Source organism: Pan troglodytes, chromosome 12, assembly GCF_028858775.2.
Source record: "Pan troglodytes isolate AG18354 chromosome 12, NHGRI_mPanTro3-v2.0_pri, whole genome shotgun sequence".
Taxonomy (NCBI): domain Eukaryota; kingdom Metazoa; phylum Chordata; class Mammalia; order Primates; family Hominidae; genus Pan; species Pan troglodytes.
In genome coordinates this window covers 61,496,893-61,516,927 of record NC_072410.2, presented here as the reverse complement: position 1 = coordinate 61,516,927, position 20,035 = coordinate 61,496,893, and the positions used below count along the sequence as shown (strand labels likewise).

Sequence of the window (20,035 nt, the reverse complement as noted above, 5' to 3'; positions counted from 1 at the left end):
ATTATTTTTACATTTTTATGTAATTCAATGAACATTCCTGTCTTATTTGTTTTCATGTCTCAATATAGGTAAACTATGGTTTACTTAACCAAGCTCCTACTGATAGACATTTGGGTTGTTTCCAGTTTTTACCCATTACAACCAAAGTGAAAATAAATATCCTCTGTATATTGGGAGGCCAAATTGCCTCCCAAATGGACTCTTGACTAGCACTCCATTATAAGATCTCTTCTTTCCCCAAACCATATGGGTATCATCTGAGCTTCACCCTATCTGATAGACTTTTTTTTTTTTTTTTTAAGAGAGAGAAATAGGCTGGGTGCAGTGGTTCATGCCTGTAATCCCAGCACTTTGGGAGGCAGAGGCACATGGATCACGAGGTCAGGAGTTCGAGACCAGCCTGCCTAATATGGTGAAACCTCATCTCTAATAAAAATACAAAAATTAGCCGGGTGTGGTGGTGGGCACCTGTAGTCCCAGCTACTTGGGAGGCTGAGACAGGAGAATTGCTTGAACCCGGGAGGTGGAGGATGCAGTGAGCCAAGGTCACACCACTGCACTCCAGCCTGGGCAACAGGGTGACACTCTGTCTCAAATTGTTTGCTTTATTAGTAAGTCTGGGCAACTTCTCATGTGGTTACCAAACACTTTTTTGTGTGTAAACTGCCTATTCATGTCCTTTGCTGATTTTACTTAACGTTCTTCATCATCTTACCAAATCCTAAAAATTTGGTATATATTGGCAGTGTTGGCTGTTTATCTGTTAAGTATGCAAACATTTTCCCAATTAGCTGTTTGTGTTTTAATTCAGTTTATGGCATTTTCGCCATGTAGTATTTTCAATTTTTATGTAGTCCAAACTTTCAACTTCTTATTGTTTCTGGGTTTTGTGTCCTAGGTAGCATGGTCTTTCAAATCTCATGGTGGTATTCATGTGATGTTATGTTTTCCTTTAATATTTCAATGATTTTTTCCACAATTAAGTCCTTTTTGTTTTTTGAGACGGAGTTTCACTCTTGTCGCCCAGACTGGAGTGCAATGGCGCCATCTCGGCTCACTGCAACCTCCGCCTCCCAGGTTCAAGCGATTCTCCTGCCTCAGCCACCCGAGTAGCTGGGATTTCAAGTGCCCGCCACCACGCCCAGCTAATTTTTGTATTTTTAGTAGAGACAGGGTTTCGCCATGTAGGCTAGGCTGGTCTCGAACTCCTAACCTCAGGTGATCCACCCACCTCGGCCTCCCAAAGTGCTGGGATTATAGGCGCAAGCCACTGTGCCCTGCCCCCAATGAAGTCTTTAATCCTCCTGGTATTAATTTTGGTCTAAAGAGTGACATATTAAAGATTTGCCCCATAGACAGCTAACCAGTTATGTCACTACCACCTATTTCCCACCAATTTGAGATGTCATCTTTATCATCTACCAAGTCCTCATGTATCTTTATGTTTGTTGAGGCTATTTACCCACTGCTTTGCCTATGTATTTCTGAACCTATACTACATGGTTTTAATCATTATAGTTTACTGTTGTGAAATAAGGGAGAAAAACATCTACATTTGAAAAAAGGACAAATAAAAAATAAAAATGGTGAGAAAAGGTCTGTGATATCTTGATATTTATCTTTCTGATATTTTGAACTGTGAAGTATCTATTAAATTCTAAAAAATAAAATAAAAACTACCGTAACTTTACTAAGTATTTTACAAATCAGCAGTGCCAGTCCCTCTTACCATTGCTCTTTTTCGAGAGCTTTTTTAGGCTAAACCTGTGTGTGTGCACATGCAGAGAGACAGGGTCTCTCTCTGTTGCCCTGGCTGGAGTATAGTGGTGTGATCACAGCTCACTGCAGCTTTGACTTCCTGGGCTAAAGTGATCCTTCCACCTCAGCCTCCTGAATAGCTGGGACCATAGGTGTGTGACACCACATGTGGCTAATTAAAAAAAATGTTTTTGTAGAGAAGGGGTCTCCCCATGTTGCCCAGGCTTCTGCTGTTTTTAAGTATCAAAATACTTGCCGACACAGTTTTTTTCAGATGGCAGTTGGCAGCTTTGTTCACCCGTCCTGAATTCTCTTTCCCTTTCTTTCCGTTTCCTCCAACCCCATCCCCTCACCATCCTCACTTCAAAAACACTCCAACCCTCTTGCTTATTATTTAGTATCTGCAACTCTACTGTTCTCTGCAATTCAAATCTGTAATTATTATATATTTCTCTTTATCCTCTAACCAATCTTAAGATCTGCTCAGTTGCCCATATAAAAATTACCACAAAGACTTTTCCTCATAACTGGAAATGACTTGCAATCCATTATAGGTCTTGAGATGTTCTCACCAATGGTCACAATATTTTAATATTGTGGCCCTTGGACATGTAACCTCAACGTTCAAATGATTAAAGATATAACCAATTTAAACTTACCCTTTTCATTTCTTGTTGCCAAATATAATTTCTTGAAGAAATTATACAAATTAAAATTCTCTACCAACTCTGTGTGGTCATTAATGTGGACTTTCTTTTCTCAAGCCCTTTCCTGGGCCTCTCCTTGGAAACAGTCATTCGGTCAGCTCAAACTGTGGGACACAACTCTTTCCATTTATAGGAGGCATTAATGATAGGATTGTTTTTAGGAAACAATAGGAAAGTTCTTAGGTCTTTGTCTAAGACCTAAGAACTTTGTATCTAAGACAATGTCCAATTTTCTGTATTAACCAAGAAAAATTTTTTTCTTGCTCAATTTGTGGAGGTTTTGATTTATATTTAATGCTGTGCCACCAGTCACATTTGGCTATTTAAATTTATTTTGGTTAAAATTAAAGTAAAAATTCAGTTCCTTAGTCACATTTCAAGTTCTCAACACTCACAAATGATGGGCTATTGACTACTGTGCATGGTGGTACAGTCAAAGAATATTTCCATCCTCATAGAAAGTTCTTTTTTTTTTTTTTTTTTGAGACTGGGTCTCGCTCTGTCACCAGGCTGGAGTGCAGTGGCTTGATCTCGGCTCACGGCAACCTCCGCCTCCCAGGTTCAAGCAATTCTCTGGCCTCTCAGTCTCCCAAGTAGCTGAAACTACAGGCACGTACCACCATGCCTAATTTTTTTATTTTTAGTAGAGACATTTCACCATGTTGGCCAGGATGGTCTCGATCTCTTGACCTCGTGATCCGCCCGCCTTGGCCTCCCAAAGTGCTGGGATTACAAGCGTGAGCCACCACGTCCGGCCCTTATAGAAAGTTCTATAAAATAGTGCTTATAGAGAACTAAACCCTATGAGGCAACATTGATAGTGCTTCATGGTTATAAAAGTGATAAGACTATAAACATCACAAAAGTTGATTCAGCTGATGTGACGGCAAGTATTCTTTCCTTTCTTCCATTTCTCCACCATGTTTAATTCCCCTGAAAGTGTGCACTTGGGTTGACAAGACAACCCAAAACAGGGTAGAACATTCAATATTTGGTTAAAGCTGTCCGAGTAGCTAGAATAGTTCCTCACGTAACTTTTAGTACAAATTATATGAACACAATTACCAAAAATTTTTTAAAAAGTGTTTTTATAATTCCCCTTCTTTATATGGGAGCAAGGCTGTACTACTAGAACTCCTGGATATTTTCTTACACCTGATTACTGCCAATGATGGGTTTTGGCCTTTTACCAAGTACCATGACCCAGGTGCATAATCCTGAAACGGCCAATCTGAATATATTCTCATCCCCCTACATCTTGGCATTCCAGCCATCCATATATAAAACCAGCTAATAATACCAGGTTACCAGGAACCAGCTTTCAAATCTAAAAATGCTCTAATCACTTGCCAATAAGTTGGTTTTGCTGAAGTGGAATTATCCCTGACAGCTGTTACCACTTTCTTCTTCTTGGATAATGAATTCTAAGGTAGGGTCACATCTTCTGCCCTACCTGGAATGTATCAAAACCTTTTCCATAGGAAGGAGAGGGCTACGACTGATGAGGGGCACAAAGAAGGACTTGCAGGGTATGGCAATATTTTATTTCTTGATCTGGGTAGTAGTTCCGCAAGTATTTCACGTCCCACTCTGAAAACTATAGAACATTGGAGAGGATCCTGGCCCATCCCTAATGAAGTCAAGAGGGAGGACACAGACGCCTAGAACTCTGGAAGTCCTGAGATAGAGGACCTCTGGAGGAGAGCTGCATGTCTCCGAAAAACTTATCAGCTATAGGAATGTTACCCAAAGGGAGCAGTTCTCTAACAGCTCTTAGGCACATTACTGCAGAGACAATATTACTAAAGATATTCGAGACCCCCCGCCACATAATTCACTGATGGTTTTGTTTTCTATTTCTCATCATCTCCGTTTTCAAGTTTCTCTTCTTCTCACTCACCTATTTTATGAGACTTACCTCCTAATTACTCATATATGCACCTCTGCTTCACACTGGCAAGCCCACTGCTCTTGCCATTGCCAGCTCCAAAGCACAGCTGGCACTATAGATCTCGTCGCACCCTCAAGAGCAGGGCTGGGGAGTCCACCTCTACGCCTGCCTCCCTAAGCAGAGCAGTTTTGTTTTTTGTTTTCAGAATTTGCTGGGCAGATGGTGGAGGATGTGGGCTTCTATGTACAGAAGTGATCAGCCCTACTCCACACTCCTTTATAGGCCAGCTGAAACTCTGGGCAGAACTTTTCAATGGAAACCAGTAAGTTGGTGTTTTCTTAATGAAAATTAAAATGTTCCCAAGAATATTAATATTTTTAAACATTCACTTTAAAAAAAGAAAAAAAGGATTGTCTCATAATTTTTCTCCCCTTCCTGAATGACTAGGGGCTTAAAATAATTCAGTGGAATTTACTGCTCATCTTTTATACTTACTCAGCTTAACTAATGTTTCAGTAAATTTTTCACAGTTGATTGCAACTCGGCATAATAGATGGATGAACTGATGATAAGAAAAGAAGTAGTCTAGCAGCATACGATCATAAACGTCATCTTTGCCCTGAAGGTTAAAGATGATAAAATGGTTGCACTTAAATTGTATAATAAAGAGCATATTTTGTGCAAATGTAATAAGTTTAACTAAAAAGCTGATTCAATATTTATATTCTATAAGAACCTAGTTTTAAAATCCAAATTTCTAGTAATGTTATGATCTTAATTGTCGTAAGTTTATTTTCAGTGTGCAAATGCTATGAATTAAAATTACCCATTATTTCTATATACTTTAATAAAGTAAAATTACTGTAGGATTTTAAAATGTGACACTTTAGCTCTACAGACATATCAAGAAAAATGAATTAAGTTTGACTTTTGAAATAGATTCCAAGTTATTCCTGTAATGTTAATTATTTTAAATATTTTATCTTATAAGAACTTCTCAAGTATACTGAAAATCCGAAGATGGCAAGCAAGGCAGAGTGTGAATGAAGTGTGGGTAAAGAAAGATAAAGGGAAAAATTGTTTTTAAAAAAGTTGAAACTAAGATAAATTATCCTGTATCAATGTACCTTGTCTCTATAATTTAGAATTGGCATTGTTTTAGAATATGAGTTAGAAGAAAGGAACCAGACTAAAAATGATGACAAATCTATCAATCAATATTATGCTTAGGTCAAAGGAATATAATTTAAGGGAAGTAGAAGTCGTCATTGATTATATGGCCAAATTAAAAAAAAAAAACAGTACCTAATGACTTTTCAAATTTAGATATATGACCCAGTTATAATTTAGCCTAGTGACAAATATTAAGACTTACTATTAAGGTAATTTTTGAGGGGGAAAAAAAACTTACTACTTGTGCTTATTGTTGATTTTTGCAAATGTTCAACCAACATTTCAGAGCACTAAAAGGAAAAAGTCCAAATGAATCTAATCTTCTTAGGATCCACAAAATTGGTCACTTAAGTCTAACCTATTCATAACTGCCAGGGGAAAAATTTCAAATTACTTTGTACTATAGCAACAGGGATTTTCCTGGCATCCCAACATACCTTACTGGTTTCCACCATTGTGGGCAAGAGGCACATATTGAGTTCAGGGCGCGGAGGCCGAATATTGCTTTTCCCTCCTATTAGCTTGATATTTTCTCGACAAGGGAAATAAGGTCCAAGAGACACTAAGATATTAAAAGTGTACAGTAAGAATAAATGGAAAAAATAAATCTCCATGCTTCAGTGTGCAGAACGATTAAATGCGAACCATATTGAAGTACTGTGCTAGATAAATACGTACTTGGTATATTACTGTGATGGTAAGTACAATGGTTGTGTTGTAGAAAGGGAACCAGAGTATGAAGAAAATCATGGGGACTCAAAAGTACAAGTTCCTTGAGGACATCTGAAAATAAAAACAAAGTTTGGGTAGCAAAAAATTAGAGTTATATCTGCCTGCTACTTTCCATCTTACAAATCCTATGATTGCCTCACTACAACCAGTTTAATGAGTCTAAAACTAAGCTCATGACACGAGTAGAAATTCTGTCTTATGCTCAATCAAGTTTAGATCAACAGAGTTATTAACGACAATAGGGCATCATTTGGAAACAAAAGATTAAAACACTATTTATTGGTATTTTGTTTAAGTATGAGATATTTTCTGGCAACATACAGTGAGGGATTTTTTTTTGGTCTCCCAGGCTGGAGTGCAGTGGTGCAATCAGCTCACTACAGCCTTGAGCTCCTGGGTGCAAGTGATCCTCCTGCCTCAGGCTCCCAAGTAGCTGAAACTACAGGCACGCACCACCACACCCAGCTATTTTGTTTGTTTGTTTTTGTAGAGATGAGGTCTTGCTATGTTGCCCAGACTGCTTTTGAATTCCTGGTCTCGAGCAATCCCCTCCTGCCTAGACCTCCCGAATTGCATGGATTACAGCCATGAGCCAGCCCAGATTATTTAATGTACGTTGATTATGTGTCTCATAAAATCAACCAAAACAGCTTAGAAAGAAAACTAAGGTTCAAAGTTCTTTTGCTTTGAGGGATAATCCTTAATCTACTTTTAATGTTTTACGATGCTGGCTGGACTGATTCTCAATCTCCAATCACACAGGAAGGAATAAATCTCACAATGACAGGCTATAGGCAGTTTCTGGTGATCATAGGTTACTGCTTGTGTGCCCTTCCCCTCTTGCTAGAGAAGTAATTACACAGAACGTCAAGACGGACTGCTTATATATGACAGCCAGTTAGTTATCCATGCTATTTTGAGAAAGTGTAAAATAGTTACGGTCTCTCGAGAAGTTTCTAATGTAGTGAAAAAAAAAATCACTATAAATTTATAATGGGTGTCTTTTAAAAGCCACAAATTAGCATTTTATTATAAATATGCAATCAGTAAAAAGATGCAATACTCAGAGCCTAAGGACAGCTACTGAGAAGTATCTTTAGGCAAAAGAACTCACAGTGAAATAAGTACTCTTATCCTTTAGAATGTCAGTTCTACCTTGTAAACATTTATATGGTTCAACCTTGCTTACATAGGATCAGAAGATTTTAGAGCTGGAGGAAGCTAGAGATGAACTAAGGTCGGGGAGACTGTATACATTAAGTAATCTGCCCATTATCATGTGGGTAATGTAATTATGAGCCAGTTAAGAAATTTTCTTTATTTTCTTAGGACCTGCTAGCTAGTGTGAGTTACACATAAAAAGCACAAGTATCTTTCAAACACTACAGGCTTAACATCATGGAAAAACTCACAACAATGTTCTTCCACTAGGTTATTACACGGGTGAATTTTTCAAGTAACTTACCTATACAGGCATTTCTAAGTTCTGGAGGACTATAGGAATTAAGAAGAGTTAACAGTTTATGGGCAAATTCAATTCGCTCCTGCCACTGGATTAATGCTTGTTTCACATCTGCAAATATAAAAGCACATATAAATATGCCATCTGAGATCAAACTTCCTCACAAATGTTTTCTACTGTAAACTACAGAATGCTAATGCTAGAAATTCAGATTAATTACAAAAACATCTTCAGTGAAAGCTAAGTCATTTTCATGAGATGATTACTACTAATGTTAAACCTGCTAGATTTCTTAAAGAACATATTTCATTGATAATATGTCCCACTTTCTAGGAATGTATATGAAGAAGTTCAGAGTTCACAGTATCTTATAGGGACATAAGACAGGTAGGTTTTATAGTAATCTCGCATGAAACTGCAAATGATCTGATCTAAGCCAAAGAAGTTTCCAGCTGGAGAATCTTTACAAAGTGCCCAGCTTGTTACTGTGTTTGGAAATGTTTTCCAATCTCTGAAATCTTGATACCTGCTTGCGTATTTTTCAGGCAGGTACAAAAACATAAAAGAGCCTTCCAGCTTTACATCAGGAGTTCATGACAAACATTTCCTGATGGTTAGCTAGCTTCAGCCTCATCTTCTGTGCATAAACTAGGATAAAAACAATTTCTCTGGGGCACATGATTTTAAAACCTTCTCTCTCTTTACTAGTAGCACTAACAAAAAATAAGAAGTAGGAATGAGCAAACCTTTTCTCTGAAGATAAGGGCGTGTAGACTTCAAAACCGAAAGAAATATTGACAGAAGTTCTACTAAATCTCCAGTCACATGGCAAGCTGTAGCTTCGTGATACATCATGTGCAAAGTGTTGAAAGACTACAAATGATTTGAAAAAATTGAAAACTTAATTTCATTTTTACTTACTGAGCCACAAAATGGTAGTACTCGTCCTCTACGATAGATGTTTTCAGACTCAGACTGTGTGTGCACATGTGTGCAAAGCAAATGTATTTGCTTTCTATCCTGAAGTTAAACTCTCTCATTAAGCTCTTTTAAACATTCCTCACCTTCAGAGCTCTGGTATTTTGTGTGTATATTCTAGTCTGAAGAAATAGTTTAATCACATTTTTTTAAAAAAGTACTTGCTCTAATAAGTCTTCAAAATTACAAAGCAGTAGGTCACAAAAGATTAGGGAGAATAGGCAACTGCTTTAACCAACTTTCCAGGGTCTCTGTCCAAAGACAATGGTAAAGTCACTGTCAGCCATACTCAAAAGAGTAGGCCTGAAAGAGGTAAAAAGAGCTGCAAAAGGTAGGAATTCATTTCCTTTATATTGGCTTGTTAAATCTTTTAATTCCTTTAACTGTATTAGCTTAATTAAGCCCTTAGTTTTTTTCCTATTTTACTATACAGCACCCTTCTTTGAATCCTCTTCGACCAGTTCACTACAGCTTACACACTGTAATACCCACAGTTCAAATGTTAAAATTCTTAGCCCAGAACCTGCAGCAGTACCTAATATGAACAATGTACTTGTACAGTATGTAACTTGTAAGCTGTGGGGACAGAAACCAGTATGTCTTGTTCACTGCTGTGTCCCTAGTACCTACCACAGTGCTTGGCACAGAGGTAGACATTTAAACATCTGTTGCATAAAAAAAAATTTTTTTTTTCTAAAAACACAACCAAAGCAGCATAAACATCTGTTGCATTTTAAAGAATGAAATTCTTACTACTCCTCTTCACCTTTTTTTTAATACTTAGCCTTCCTCAAACATAACCAATATTTCTTTGCCTCAGTGCTTATTGTCATTTATCTAAATGTTTTCCCCCTTACCTTTGCAAATCCACATTCTTCAAAGTGCAAACCTGTGCTCTTATTTTTTATTATCATTAACTGAAAAAACATCCTACCTTTGAATTCTTATGGTACTCTTGGCATGTTTATCAGACTAAAGGGCTCACGTACCTCTGGTGACTCTGCAGCCATCTCATACTTGTGGATGTTCAAGAATTATAGGAAGCATAAACAGCTGATTTTAACCCTGTAATAGTCCTTCTGGTTTCCTCTGAGGATGGTGTGAAAGGAAAATATCTTGGGCCCCTTCAAGCTGGGAACCGCTCAGGGCAAATCGGCCTCTCATACTATTCAAAGTCATCCCTCTGCTCACCCAGATAGATGCATATTCTGATTGCCTCCTTTGGAAAGACTTATCAGAAACTCAAAAGAATGCAACCATCTGTCTCTCACATACCTGTGACCAGGAAGGCCCCAGAGGAAGGAGAGGCCTTGCTTTGGGTTGTCTCTGCCTTTCTGGACAGAGCTAATGTACTTCCTACATACAGATTGATGTCTCATGTCTCCCTAAAATGTATAAAATCAAGCTGTGTCCCGACCACCTTGGGCACGTGTCATCAGGACTTCCTGAGGCTGTGTCACGGGCGCGTCCTCAACCTTGGCAAAATAAACTTTCTAAATTAACTGAGACCTGTCTCAGATTTTCCGGGTTCACAATGGTAACCTCAGTTTCTATACTCTGTCAAATAAGTAGGCTTTTGGGAAATTATGTGTGCCCTTAATGAAATCACATGTATTTCATTTTTGTCCCTACAAATGAATAAAACCAGTCTATTTCAAATGGCTGTTCTAAATACAAAATGATGGGAAAAGTATGGAATTACTATGGAAAAAGAAACAGCACCCTAAAAATTATGACCTAATTATTCTTGGGATATAAATTCAGGTTTACTGATCTATATAATTAAAACCTTGCCACCTGTAAAACAGTTTACCATAAACTCTAAATGTCTATAAAATAAGTCTTGGTGAGAACATTAAAATGAGATAATATCCACAGTAAAATGCAATAGAATATTTACCTCTGTCATTAGAATCAACCCTCGATTAAATACAACAAGAAGTCTGTCTTCATCAGATTCTAATAGTATTCTGAAGGCACTAGAAGAAAACATAAAGTTCAGTTTGAGAACTCTGAATAAGAACACAACACTTAGGTGATGAAAAAATAAAAAGAAATAAAATCGTCATTTAAGCTCTCTGCTTTCCTACCTACACAAAAGAGACTGCTTCATCTGTTTCCTGGAAATGCAGCATAAGGAAATAATATTAAATAAACTCTAACTAAAAAAAAGTCTATTAATATCTAATCAACTGCTAATTATCTACAATGGCAGAAGATATGGGAATATTTTTAAAGTTTCCACATAAACAATGTTGATTTTTATAATAGGCTCATCTTCTGATTGTTAAATTCTGGATAATCATAAAATTCACCCATATTATCTAAACACTCATCAGCTGGTAATTAAAAAAGAGTAATATGAAGGAAAAAAATACTAAAAATGTGTCAGCCTTGAAAATAGTTTATAAAATACAGTCATGTGCCACAAAATGAAATTGTGGTAAATGATGGATCACAAACACAATGGTGGTCCCATAAGATTATAATGGAGCTGATAAATTCCTATTAGCCTAGTGACTTCATAGCCATGGTAACATTCACAATGCATTACCCACATGTCTCTGATGACGCTGGTATAAACAAACCTGTTGTACTGCCAGTCTTGTAAGTATACCACAATTACGTACAGTATATAATACTTGATAATGTTAATAAATGACTATGTTACTGGTTTATGTATTTACTATATTATCATTATTTTACTACTTATTTCAAAAAAAGTTAAATGTAAAACAGCCTTAGACAGGCCCTACAGGAGGGATTCCAGAAGAAGGCATCATTGTCAGAGGAGATGACAGCTCTAAGCTAGTTACTGCCTCTGAAGACCTTCCAAGTGGGACAAGATGTGGAGGTGGGAGACAGAGATACTGATGATCCCAACCCTGCTAGGCCTAGCCTAATTGTGTGTGTTTATGTCTTAGTTTTTAACGAAAACATTTAAAAAGAAAAAAAATTTAAATATGAAAAGCTTATAAAGATATACTTTTGTTCAGCTATAAAATGTGTGTTTTAAGTGTTATGATAGTGTGTTTTAAGTGCTACGATAGAAGAATCAAGAAGTTAAAAAAACTTATAAAGTAAAAAAAGTTCAGTACATTAATAATGAAGAAAAAATATTTTAAAATAAATTTAGTGTAGCTTAAGTGTACAGTGTTTATAAAGTCTATAGTAGGGTACAATAATGTCCCAGGCCTTCACATTCCCTCACCACTCATCCACTGGCTTACCTAGGGCAATTTCCAGTCTTGCAAGCACCATTCATGGTAAGTGCCCTATACAAGTGTACCATTTTCTGTCTTTTATTCCATATTTTTACTGTACCTTTTCTATGTTTAAATACGTTTAGATACACAAATACTTACCTTTCTGTTATAATTGCCTACAGTATTCAGTGTAGTAACATGCTATACAGATTTAGAGCCTAGGAACAGTTGGCTATACCATATATCCTAGGGGTGTAGCAGGCGCTACTATCTAGTTGTGTGTGAGTAGTCACTCTGATGTTTGCACAATGATGAAATAGGCTAAAAATTTATTTCTCAGAATGTAACCCTGTTGTTATGCAACACATGACTGTAATTACTCACACAGCTATATTACTGTTAACAGGTCTTCTTTCATTAGATACCAGAAAAATGTTGTTATAGACTACAACTGGAAATCCTTCTACTTTATTCCTTTCCTTTTTCAAGAAGAGTTAAGAAAGCTCCAAATCTTTTTTTTCTTTTTTTGAGACTCGCTCTGTCACCCAGGCTGGAGTACAATGGCACAATCATGGCTCACTGCAGCTTCCACCTTTTGGGCTCAAGGATCTTCCCACCTCAGCCCCCCGAGGAGCTGGGACTACAGGTGCATGCCGTCACACCCTAATTTATTTGCTAATTTATTTATTTATATAGAGATGGGGTTTTACTATGTTGCCCAGGCTGCTCTAAATCTTTTTTGAAATAAAGCTTTAAGTAGTAAACTTTGGGAAAACAATTGTATTCAAAATTAATCCAAAATTTAAAAACAATCCCTTTAAGAAATCCGGCAAAGGCGTAGTTAATTTCCCTGTTTACTAATGAAGACTCACATTTGAAAGCTTTCCAAAGAAGACAATCTGAAATAACCTCATCTTAGATTGAGTAGCTTAAGATATTACAGTGAAGTCTTCAGTAAAGTACCATTAAAAAAAATGTGCCTAATAAAAAACAACACTTCCAAGTCTTAGATGTAATACATAGAAGAATTTAAGAAATTAGCCTGAACTTTATTTCTCTAGGTTAAGGGGAATTAAGGGTAATTTGTAGTAGTTCCTGTAACCATTCAATAACTTCTGTAGCTCTGAAAATTAATTATAAAGACTATGTTTTATAATTTTGGCCAAGTCATATAGATCAGAAAGCCAGATAGATATATTTGGGCTAAACAGAATGCAAAATATTAACAGACTCATCCAAAGGTGCAGAAAACTTCCTGGAGGCCTCTAGAACTGAACTATCAAGCCTGAGTTAGGATAAATTGCCATAAACAAGACAATTCAAGCTTTGGGTAGAAGGCTATACATAAAGGTTCCTTTCAACCCTAAAATGATAAAACATACACAAATACAAACCAAAGCCAGACCAAAAACTGTTTAAAAGTAGTTCATGAACCTTCAAAATGTTCCAAAGTGGCTACATGCACAAATGCTTCCCCAATGTAAATGATTTATCTTTAAACATCAAAAGGATGGTCCTCATCTCACTTGAAATAAACAAGACAAAACTAAAAACATCTTTTTACCTTATTAAAGTTGTCCAGCAGGAGCGGCCATCTAAGCAACGTAAGTAACAACTTATGGTTGTTTTCTTGAACTGTTTAATATCTTCTAATTCTTCTTCTCTCATATCTGGCCTCTGAGCTATAAACAGCTGCATCAGGTTAAACAGTTCTTCTACTGCCTAAAAAAGCCAAATAAGCCATATGATCTTTTAACCCTATAGCATTTTAGAAGGTCAGTTTCTCATTTCTACGTTCATTAATCAACTCTTAAAATTATACAAATAAGCTAGATTATACTTCCATTCAGAAAGTTATAAAATTAGTAACAAATTCTATTTAAAAAATTTTGGCTGGGTGCAGTGGCTCATGCCTAGCACTTTAGGAGGCAGAGGCGGGCAGATTGCCTGAACTCAGGAGTTCGAGACCAGCCAGGGCAACATGATGAAACTCTGTCTCTACTAAAATACAAACAATAACAATAATAATAAACACTAAAAGAACTCAACAAATCTTAAAATATAAGTTTAGAAAGAGTAAAAACTGTAAGTGAATACAATTCATTTTTAGTCTTATTACTGCTTAAAGCACTACTTTTGTAACTTCAAATGTAAACCCAGAGGCATGCCACACCATCTCCTATCCACTTTTTAATTAATGAGAAATCATTACTTTGTCACAAAGATTTTAAATGCCTAAACAACCCTTAAATTAATAGTGTATATGAGGTAAACCTTTGTTCCAACATTTAAAATGCTTTTCTAGAATGATGCTCAGTTCAATTTCCTGATGAATAAAAGGTAAAAACAAATATTTTAGTAAAATCACTAGCTGTGATTTTATAGACTCATATGCACATGTCAGGAGAGGACTGCTCTTCTAACACATACTTGTCAATGAACTGAAACCCCCAGCTTCTTATTTTTCAAAGCAAAAAACTGACTCAAGTACCATTTTCATGAAAATTTCTAATAGATAAGGACATTCTACAATAAAAGACATTACATTTCACTGATGTCAAGGGCAATAAATAACATGGAGGGATAAATTCTAACTCATCTAGTACTTGTCAAAGTATATTTAATTCTGGACATCACATCTAGTAACTAGATCAAATATTATTTATGTGAATATGATAGAGACAAATTTACTGAAACTTAATAAATCCTATCCCGACCCCTTTGAAGTCAGAAAGATTGATATTTTGTATTCTTATGGCATTGGTTTTCAATTTCTTGGTACTTGTACACTCACTTTCTTTCCTGCATTGTAGGGATTCTGATTTTTTCTTTTGAGACAGAGTCTTGCTTTGTTGCCCAGGGTGCAGTACAATGTCTCAGTGCAGCCTCAACCTCCTGGGCTCAAGCGATCCTCCCACCTCAGCCTCCCAAGCAGCTGGGACTATAGGTGCACACCACTACTCCCAGCTAATTTTGTATTTTTTGTAGAGATGGAGTTTTGCCATGTTGCCCAGGCTGGTCTTGAACTGCTGGGCTCAAGTGATCCGCCTCTGCCTCCAAAGTGCTGAAATTACAGGTGTGAGCCACTATGCCGGCCTGGGATTCTAATTTTCTCTGACTAGAAATTAGGTTATTCTTCCCAGGTGTGAGATTCTATATAACTCATTACACCATCTAGAAAAAACAAGACCGTCTATAAAGGACGGTCTATCTTTAAAGTACAGTTTACAACAGAGAATAAGAGGCAACAGTGAAAAGTTATTAACCAGGTTTGACAGCTTTACATCGAGGGGAGGAAACTTAATATAAAACCTACAAATAAGTGTGCAGAGTAAAAGGGACCCAATTTAGACTGCATATATATGTATCTTGATTGATCTCTTAAGCATTTCATTTGTTTGGATGCAGCTTGAGAAAAAATACTGGGGAATACTAATAGTTTTAGATATAAAATTGTCTAGCTCACAGTTTACCACAGCATGTAGATTTTGCTAAGTATCTGATTTTTAAATAGCAAAGTACTCAATTCCTTAAAACTGTACCATGAAGCTGGCTTTTTTCATTAGGCACACATGAAGAATACATTTACAAAACCACAAATTAAAAAACAGGTAAGTTTTACTGGGTATGAAACTAACTTCACCCTAAGAAAAGTTATCTACACAGTTATCAATTTTATAACAACACAGCATTTTATATATGTATTTAAGAAAACAAATACACATTAAGTTCTTAAGAAAGAATGGTGAGACTATTCTATATTCTGCCACCACTTCCCACCAGGGGAAAAACAGGTATTTCCAATCTATTTGAGGATACAGATAAAAGAGTATCAATTTTACTCACTCCAGGGTATTGGCTGGCATGTGGTGTAAGATTCTTAAAGGCCCACTGGATGTTCTGGTGAGAAGCCAGTTGTCGTGTGAATGCAGGAGACTGCTCACAGCAGAGCCTCAGAATGCCATAGTAGGCTGGCAGCATCCCACGGTTAAAAAGCACCACATCCTGATCATCATGGTCAGCAAGGATGTAATTGAAGGCAATGTTCTTGGTTACCACTGGGTTCTGAACAATAAGGCGGATATTCTCTGGACAGTCAGCACAGACATTGTACCAAAATGAAAGCAAAGCCTGTTTATTGTGATTTGTAGCTATTGCTGGCTCAGAAAGTTTAGGCTGGAAAAGGTTCCACAAATCCATGAAATATGTGGAAAACATCAGCTTCTCAGTTTTGGAAATTAAACAGTAAGTCATAAAGCTAAAATAGGGCACTAGCTTTGTAGTGCCATGAACAGCAGCATCAACATAAAGTTTGGCTCTTGAGAGCAAACCAAGGAGCACGTTGTAGACCTGATGTAGGACTACTGTTGTGTCTGGACTGAGTGGAAGGTCACGGGTTGGGATGTGCAAAGACCTTGTTGACCGGAACATCTGACGGAATGAATTGCTTGGTATAAGGGACACCAGAAGATAAGCTGCAGCTATAAAATGTAAAACAAAACTGTCAGATCCTTGTAAGATATAAAATAGACTGAACAGCAGTCATTAATCACAAAGCCACTGTTCCCTTTAATAATTAAAATGAATAAAAAGGGACATGAACATCTCTTTTAGTATCTTTCTGCTTTCCCCTTGGCCCCACAAAAAGATCCCAAGAGGTGATAAAAATAGATACCTTCTATTCTGCCATTGTTATTTTTGAAGTGGCAATAATTTTTAAGCCACTTTTCTTTAGCTTGCCTAAGATGCAGAATTTTCCCACTTTATCTTTTATTTCTTCTCAGGAAGTAGTATGATTTAACAAAGGGAACCCAGCATTTGCAGTCAGAAGACCTACCAAAAGGTACCTGAGGAGGTCAAATCATTCAATGTTCTACAGTCTTAGTTTTCTTCTTAATTGAAAAATAATGATAATTTACTTTGTTATAACATACAGATATGGTAAAATATACTTGTTATAAAGAAAGAAATAGATATACATAAAAGTTCAATATATAAGATTACATATATGCTAATTATAGAACATTAACTTTGGAAAATCTTTAAAAGTCTTCTAAGGCTAACCTTACACCAAAGGAAAGAACTGGGTGTTAAATTGTAACCAGATAATATATATTTAAGTTATAAAGAAAGAATGAGATATACATAAAAGTCCTATTTGATTACATATATGCTAATTACAGAACATTAACTTTGGAAAATCTTTAAAAGTCTTTTAAGGCTAAACTTACACCCAAGGAAAGAACTTGGTGTTAAACTTATTAAGCCTATGTTATAATGCTGAGGAGTTAGTGACTTATTAGTTGCGCTAACCTATAAAAGCAGTTACTATCAACAAAGCATTGACCTAGGTGCTGTATAAACTTCTCATTTAATCCTCACAATGACCCTGGATGGAGGTAACAGTGCTCTGGAAAATCTGAATCTTGGAGAAGCAAAGACCAAGGTCACACAGATAAAGAGGTGGAGGCTAGATTTTGCCTTGAGAAACAATGATGATGATAATGATAATGGTAAAACAATAACAGTAATAACTATAATAAGAATTGTGAGCCTTTACCGAATGTATACTACTTGACGTCATAACTTTATGTGGCAGGCATTGCATTTATTATCCCCACTTTCACTCAGGCTTACAACAATGGGACTATCTCAGCTTACACAGCTAGTGGCCAGAGCTGGGATTCAAATCCAGCCAATCAGATTCACAGGCTAATAATGCTCCTAACATTCACTATGGAACCTCCTCAAGACTCTCTAATGTCTGAGTTTGGGTTCTTTTCAGGACAACCATTATTTGTCTCCCCCTATTCTAACTATAAATTGATAATTTCCATTGTATTGTCAAAGCAAACAAAGTTAGGGTTTCTAAAATTAATTTTAGTTTATTTTACAAATTTATTTCCAAATTAAACTTTGTGCACAATACTCCATTTTCTAGGTATTTCTTTACCTATATACTAGTCTGCTTAGTCAGAATTTTTAAGACTCAGTTTGTTATGTGTTTCAAATATAAAAACCTGGCATGTAGGTATCATCCTGATCAATTTTTGCATAAAACTTCAATCAAGAAAAGTAATTTACGATTTAAAAAAGCCATTTGGTGGCTGGGTGCGGTGGCTCATGCCTGTAATCCCAGCATTTTGGGAGGCCGAGGCGGGCGGATCACGAGGTCAGGAGCTCGAGATCATCCTGGCTAATATGGTGAAACCCCATCTCTACTAAAAATACAAAAAATTAGCCAGGCGTGGTGGTGAGCGCCTGTAGTCCCAGCTACTCGGGAGGCTGAGGCAGGAGAATGGTGTGAACCCGGGAGGCAGAGCTTGCAGTAAGCCGAAATTGCACCACTGCACTCCAGCCTGGGTGACTGAGTGAGACTCCATCTCAAAAAACAACAAAAAACAAAAAACAAAAAAAACCATTTGGCTGGGTACGGTGACTCATCCCTGTAATCCCAGCACTTTCAGAGGCCAAGGCGGGCAGATCATCTGAGGTCAGGAGTTCAAGACCAGCCTGGCCAACATGGTGAAACCCATCTCTACTACGAATACAAAAATTAGCTGGGTGTGGTGGCGGGCGCCTGTAATCCCAGCTACTCAGGAGGCTGAGGCACAAGAATCACTTTAACTCCGGAGGTGGAGGCTGCAGTGAGCTGAGATTGCAGCACTACATCCCAGCCTGGGCGATGGGGCAAGACTCCGTCTCAAAAAAAAAAAAAAGTCATTTGGTGTGAGTTATATACTTTCACCTCAACATTTCTTTGAGTTATTTTTTTGGACACATAAGGTTGGAAAAGCTCTACTAAGACCACAGACCTACCACCGAGATTCTACAATTAACATTTCACTTTGCTTTATCACATACCTAACCACCTCTTCTTTTCCTATAAAAGCTACTTGCTTTTAAATAAAAAGGAAGTTCTGCTTCAGAAAAAAACACGACTTTTAAATTATGTTTTTCTTTAAGAACAGACAGGAAGGTTAATTTGGAAGAACAGGCCATCTAGCCATTTGGTTAACTGCCTTCCTATAACTTAAGAGTCCTGGATCTAGTTGTATGCTACAAAAAACGTTAAGTCTACTTCCATGTCTATATGGCAACTCTAAGACACTAATGTCTCAATTTTTCTTTTCTCTATATTAAAAGTTCTCATTTATTTTGTTGTATTTAGAAGTATTTCTATGAAGCTTTTCTTTTATACATGTTATTTTAATTCTTATTCTAAGTTATACTAATTCTATTCAACTATTTGGACTCTTATCAAGTTACAGCAAAAGCACTTTTTCATATTACTACATAGTCTTCACTACTGTAATTTTAACATGATGCATTGTAACAATGTTTCCCAACTGAAGAGTTTAAAATTTTTCACTACTAAAAATCATGCTGTTGGGCATCCACATACTTACACTAGAATCCCTAAAACAGTATTACTGAGATTAAAAGGGCAAACCAGCCGGGCACAGTGGCTCACGCCTATAATCCAGCACTTTGGGAGGCCGAGGTGGGTGGATCACAAGGTCAGGAGTTTGAGACCGGCCTGACCAATACGGTGAAACCCCGTCTGTACTAAAAACACAAAAAAATTAGCCAGGCATGGTGGTGGGTGCCTGTAATCCCAGCTACTCAGGAGGCTGAGACAGGAGAACTGCTTGAACCCGGGAGACGGAGGTTGCAGTGAGCCGAGATCATGCCACTACACTCCAGCCTGGGCCACAGAGCAAGACTCCATCTCGAAAGAAAATAAATAAGAAAATAAAAATAAATAAATAAAAGGATATATAATTTTTAAGAATCTTGGTAAAGATCTGTTAAACTGCCTTTCATAAGAATAATATTAAACAATGCCACTGCAATGTACAAGAATGCCATTTCCTCAGCACTGTCAACAGTATTAGGCATAATAGCTGGCTGAAAAACCTTTTTGGGGGTTCAGCATAGTGTTTTTTTTTGTTGGTTTTATGGTCAGGGGTCAAGACATGAATGCCAACTGGCACACATCTCTTTGTTAAGAGTGCACAGCTCTCACATAGCTCTTGGCTGTGTGCTCTTACAAAGATCCTATTATGGTGGGGTTAACTAAACTTCCAGGGGGAAAAAAAAAAAAAAAGGCCCATGAGCAGAGTGC

General features: G+C 37.0%; 1 protein-coding gene across 7 annotated transcripts in view; it reads right to left on the bottom strand.

Annotated features, from left to right (window-relative positions):
* The window catches only part of USP34 (ubiquitin specific peptidase 34), a 283,157-nt gene that overhangs the window by 10,736 nt on the left and 252,386 nt on the right, over positions 1–20,035 (bottom strand). For 4 of the 7 annotated variants that reach the window (XM_016948585.4, XM_016948586.4, XM_016948587.4 and 1 more), the window contains 8 exons: positions 15,754–16,388; positions 13,472–13,629; positions 10,602–10,680; positions 8,470–8,596; positions 7,727–7,834; positions 6,208–6,312; positions 5,967–6,091; positions 4,852–4,975 (listed from right to left, as the gene is read on the bottom strand). In XM_016948585.4, the coding sequence (XP_016804074.1) occupies positions 4,852–4,975; positions 5,967–6,091; positions 6,208–6,312; positions 7,727–7,834; positions 8,470–8,596; positions 10,602–10,680; positions 13,472–13,629; positions 15,754–16,388 (1,461 nt within the window). The remainder of the gene's footprint in view (positions 1–4,851; positions 4,976–5,966; positions 6,092–6,207; positions 6,313–7,726; positions 7,835–8,469; positions 8,597–10,601; positions 10,681–13,471; positions 13,630–15,753; positions 16,389–20,035) is intronic. The other 3 variants (XR_010149508.1, XM_016948589.4, XR_010149509.1) reach the window with 3 other exon arrangements.